The sequence below is a fragment of the Propithecus coquereli genome, unplaced genomic scaffold, assembly GCF_000956105.1.
Source record: "Propithecus coquereli isolate 6110/MARCELLA unplaced genomic scaffold, Pcoq_1.0 Scaffold74, whole genome shotgun sequence".
Classification (NCBI taxonomy): domain Eukaryota; kingdom Metazoa; phylum Chordata; class Mammalia; order Primates; family Indriidae; genus Propithecus; species Propithecus coquereli.
Window position 1 is genome coordinate 1,266,508 of NW_012153507.1, and position 5,788 is coordinate 1,272,295.

Sequence of the window (5,788 nt, forward strand, 5' to 3'; positions counted from 1 at the left end):
TGCTGAAGACTAATTTTCATTAACCTTTCTTTGTACCAGGCATCTTTTAAATAAATATATTTGCTTCTTAAAACAACAAAAATTATTTAGTTAAATTTTATGATTTAAATAAAAAGCATAGATTTGGTGTTAATGGCAGCACTATCTACTTTTTAAACTGGCATCAGTCTGATGATGATGGTGGTGGTGGTAGTCATGATATTAATATTTAGTTAATATTTATTGGGTGCTTATTATATGCCTGTTACTGTTCTAAGCACTTTACTTGAACACAACAGCCATATGAGATAGGTATTATTATTATCCCCATTTCACAGGTAAGAAAATGAAGGGATAAGGAAAATTACTTGCCCAGGGTTTCCTAGCTAGTAGGTAGCAGTTGAGATTTAAACTTAAGCAGTCTGGCTCCAGAATCCATCCTCTTAACCACAGCACTTAACCACTTCTGTTATAGGTAGGATTGAAATAAGTTGCTTCAGTTTAAACAGTGGAAATGCAATAACTTATAAAAATGTTCATAGTTTTATTTCACACCACTGATTCTAATATGGTCCAGGTGTCTTGATTTTTCTAAATATTAGAAAATTGAACTTGTTAACCCTATTGATTGCATATTATCTGTTCTCAAAGTGTTTTATCATCCACTTTTAAATAAATCATGAGATGAATAATGGCATGCTGGATTTCTTTTTCCAAAATTACCAAACTAAAAAATTCAATCTGTTAATATTAACTAGTTTGAGTTACAAGTTCAACACCTTTAGCTAGTTGCCAAAATTTCCCTGAATTTATGACCTGAGTATTCTCATAAATGGCAGGAAAGTTGTATCTAAAATATAATACCTTCATTTATGCTATTTAAACTTTAAATTGGTTTTTAACAGGATAAGAATAGGTAAATTATGAAATAATAAAGTATTTTACTTTTTAAGATTTGTACCTGCTCTGATTTATTTGTATTTGTATGGGTTTGTTTTAAGCTGTGCTTGAGGAACTTGTTAATAGTGGACGCTTACGAGGCACTGTGGTTGGTGGGAGACAGGATAAAGCAGTGTTTGTCCCTGACATCTACTCCAGGACACAGAGTACTTGGGTGGATTCCTTTTTCAGACAGAATGGCTACCTAGGTAACTATTTTTTTCTCCTGAAACTAAAATTTTTTTCTAATACTAAACATTCTTAAAAAGTATTGTACTAACCGTGGAGTCCATGTGTACTTTCCTGTTCTTAATCAGAAGATTATAATGGTTCTCTTTGAGTATAAAAGTAATCACACTGCAGGTTTCTGTGGGTCTTGGAACTGAGTTTAATTCCATAGGTACTGAACAATTATAATGTAGAAAGACCAAAATCTGTTATTGTTACCAATCTTCCAGTTATATTAAGATGATACTACTGAACTACTAAACTTCAAGTATTTTTAATTTATAAAAGTAATTACATTTATTATTATATCTTGTATCTTATGAAGTTGCCCAGTTTTTCAGATACATCATCTTAGAAATATTTTGTTTGCTATCAGCTTTACAGTGTTTATTTCTATTAGTTTTCCAGTACTTCAAAAACATTGAAGTTATTCTTAATTCTGTTTCTGAAGTTCTACTGTCATTTGGATAAAGTAGATTGACTGAATTCAGTTATTAAAACAATTAGCAAATATATATACATATAGCTCAGTTATATATAGTATATATATATATGTAGCTCACTTAGTTTGAGCAATTTTATAACCCAAGTTAAAACCATTAAAAGATTACTTAGTAATAATCCTGTAAATTATTGGTATTTAAATAATTTGAATATATACTAGGATATTGGATTTTGCTTGTGTTTTCTTGACTTCCTATGATGTACTTTTCAGTTTCTTCAACCATAGGCTTGGATTAGAAATTTGTTATAACTAGTGTTCTTAAGTATGATTATTTGGTGTAGGGATAGGGGAGTTAGGAAGATCTCTCCAATAACTTTACTGGCTATAACTTTAAGTGTTTATTTTTTACTTTTGTTTTATACTCTAAATCTTTTTCTAGTTTAAATTAGACTAGAGAATTACTTTGTTGTATGTTGTCTGATGAAACATTTTAAAAAATAAGTTTCATTCTTTTAATTAACTATAATCAAAATAAATTCCAGGTTCTGCTTCTTGAACCATTACCTTCTCCTTTATCCCCATTTCTGATTATATTACTCTGTAGTCCTCATGTTCCCCTTTGGTCCTTCAATTGGAGAGGGAGTGACACAGCTGATATTGAGGAAGTACTTGAACTAATTTTTCTATAAATTTCTTTGGTAATAAAAATTTGGAAAGGTAAGATAACCAGGAAATAGGCTGGGATACATTCCTATGCTTTATTCCTTAAAAATATTACAATACAGTGTGTTTACAATCAAACAGGTTTTGGTAGAACTTAAGTTTTTCTAAGATTTCTAAAAGGTGTGAATGATTTATAATTCTAATCCAACTTTTTGATGTATTTCTAGAATTTGATTCTTTGTCCAGACTTGGAATCCCAGATGCTGTAAGCTACATAAAGAAGAGATTTAAGACTACACAACTCTTGTTTTTGAAAGCAGCTTGTGTTGGTCAAGGACTTGTAGATCAGGTGGAAGCATCAGTAGAAGAAGCCATCAGCTCTGGAACATGGGTTGATATTGCAGTATGTTTTATCATTTTCTTCTCAACTTTTCTTTAAACCAGTGACCATTGATATATTACTAATATAAGGCCATTTAAATAATTAGGATACATGAAGGCAATGTTGGGTTTAGAAATTCTAGCAGTCATTGTTATAATAAAAATCTTTATTTTATGCACAAAATCTTTCTGGCTTTTGAAGTACAGGGTGACCTTCTACATGTGGATAGCGAACATCAAGAATTCTGTAAATCGGCCGGGCGTGGTGGCTCACGTCTGTAATCCTAGCACTCTGGGAGGCTGAGGCAGGCGGATTGTTTGAGCTCAGGAGTTCGAAACCAGCCTGAGCAAGAGCAAGACCCCGTCTCTACTAAAAATAGAAAGAAATTAATCAGAAAAATTAGCCGGGCATGGTGGCGCATGCCTATAGTCCCAGCTACTCGGGAGGCTGAGGCAGAAGGATTGCTTGAGCCCAGGAGTGTGAGGTTGCTGTGAGCTAGGCTGACGCCACGGCACTCACTCTAGCCTGGGCAAAAGAGTGAGACTCTGTCTCAAGAAAAAAAAAAGAATTCTGTAAATCTCAGACAAGAAAACAATATAACACCCATATCAATCCTGATACAGAAATTGATGAGACTTCTCACTGTCTTGTATTTACAACTGTACTGGCATCAGGCATCGGGTAGCATTTGTTTATCCCTTATCCTTTAATCTCTGCTAATGTATTAACACAAGCTGCTTTGGCATTGATAGTGTTTTACTTCAGTGTTCAGTGTTGACTTGCCCTTCGTTATTCCAAAGAGATAAGTGTAGGTAAAAAGAAAAATAAACAAGAGGACAATCCATTATTTTTTAGTCAGGGCTCAAATGCTCTTTATAAAGCATAAAATTCCCTGTTTTGGATACACAAGTTCCCAAAGATTCCAGATTTAAGTGTTTTTTAATTCATTTACAAATTTCATTAAATACCTTCTTTGTGCACCATTCTACTTGTTGGGGATGTGGTAGCCAGACAAGTTTCCTGCACTCAACAAGGGCACTTTCACTGTGGAGAGATTGTTTTTGAAAATAAGGTAATTTCAGGTTAGAAAGAGCGAAGACAAAATAGATTTTGGAGTTGAAGTTATCAGGACATGCTGTTGGATTGTTTGAGGGTTTGTGAGAGAGAGGAAGTGAGTGTACCGTGTAGGTTTCAATGTTGTCTTGCAGAATTAAATATGTCTGTTAGGCATACAAGTAGGGAAAGTAGGCAACCTGATATACAATTTCAGAGCTCGGAGTGATAATGAAATAAGAAATACAATTTGGGAAGTTAGCATAAATATGGTTCCAAAAGCCACTGAACTGAATGAGATCACTTAGGCAAAGCATATATATACATAACAAATGGTTTATCTGTATTATATTGCATTTATACTTCATTTTCTTTTTGTTTGTAATTCTAGCCTCTGCTGCCCAGTTCTTTATCAGTTGAAGATGCGGCCATATTGCTTCAACAGGTGATGAGAGCGTTCAGCAAACAGGCTTCAGCTGTAGTCTTTAGTGACACTATTGTAGTCAGTGAAAAATTTATAAATGACTGTACAGAACTCTTCAATGAACTGATGCACCAGAAAGCTGAAAAGGTATGCCAGAGTTCCTTTCATCTGCTAATTTTGGCAGTATTCTCACGTTAGAATCATCTGATGTCTTTTGGAAAATAGGATGAGCAGTCTACCCAAAAATGAATGCTATGTATCACATATCATTTTCCTTCAATGTATCATTCCTTTTTATTTCCTCTCTCAGATTTGTTTTTTCTCTTATTCCCATCAGAACATATAAATTCGAACTTGGGGGACTGATTTTATAAATTGAAATAACATAAATGAAATCATACACTTCACAATCAAGTTGCCTGAGGGTATTGGTCCAACTGTAAAACATTAGAATGTACACAAACATCATTTGCATGAATGTATAATATGAATAAATGTATGATATGAGTAAAAACACAGTTTATTTTTCAATCAGTATACAATATATTTACTAAATCTAGCAGAACTTTACTAATTTTACCTTTTTGGGATACACAAACATGATAACTTACTGAGAAAGGAAATTTTATTACCCCTCAGTCCCTCACAATTGATTAGTTCCTTAGAGCAAACAGAGCAACTGCTATCAAAGTATTTTGAAATAGAGGTGAAGCTAGGTCTGCTTTAATGACTATTCTGTTCATGTTTCTAGTTAGCAGTACCATCTTATAAAGCCTGCTCTCAAATAGGTAAAACAAGTCTGTTTTTCTTAGTTAAACTATTAATAAATACATGAGAGCTTATTAAATATGTAAATAATTTGTATTTAGCTATACTCCTTTTAAGCTCTTTAATAGTCTAAAAATGAAATAATTTTCTGCATTTAGCCTGATAAGCAACAGAGGAGATTAAATAGGATATAGGTTTGATACCAGTAAACCTGAGTTTAAACATACTTACTCTCTGTGTGACTTTAGACAAACAAACCTCCATTTTCCTTATCTTCAAAGAAAGGATGATGATATCTACTCTGGAAAAGATGAATATAAACAAATAAGGAATGTATATAAAATGTCTGGTACATGTTAACTACTAGTTACTAAATGACCATTATTTGTATCTGTGGTCTTTTGCTAAAGTAAAATTTAACATAGTCATCGCTTTTCTTTTTTCCTTGGGCTCTAACCTTCTAACCACAAAAATAAGTTCAGAAAAAGATGATTCTATTACTTGAACTATCAATATTCTAAGCATGTTTCTTTAGAAAATCAAAAAGGAAACAATAGCACTTTTACCATGAAAATGTACTTTTATCACTAGAGATAGTAGGACCCTTTCCCATGAGAAAGAACCTGTAACTGAACTTAGAAGTAGTTCATTGTTGTCAACATAAACTTTTAAAAAACAAAGATCGTCAAAAATGGGTCCAGGGAAAAAAATTGTTTATGTGACTTAGTATGCAACTTACATATGGTCATCTGGGTGGGGGATGGAGGGTTCTTTATCTTTCCAGTAACTTCAAGTGACATTGCACTTGGAAATCTCAAAAAGGGAACATGGGGCATCTATTCAGCAGTGTAAAACCGGTCAATAACAACAGCTGAAGAGGATTGCATCTGATGCTGTGTGATAAGTT

At 33.2% G+C, this 5,788-nt stretch overlaps 1 protein-coding gene across 1 annotated transcript in view; it reads left to right on the plus strand.

Moving 5' to 3' along the window:
• The window catches only part of UFL1 (UFM1-specific ligase 1), a 32,664-nt gene that overhangs the window by 13,565 nt on the left and 13,311 nt on the right, over positions 1 to 5,788 (plus strand). Inside the window, exons 7-9 of the mRNA XM_012661839.1 lie at positions 981 to 1,127; positions 2,482 to 2,657; positions 4,081 to 4,260. Coding sequence (XP_012517293.1) covers positions 981 to 1,127; positions 2,482 to 2,657; positions 4,081 to 4,260 — 503 coding nt within the window. The remainder of the gene's footprint in view (positions 1 to 980; positions 1,128 to 2,481; positions 2,658 to 4,080; positions 4,261 to 5,788) is intronic.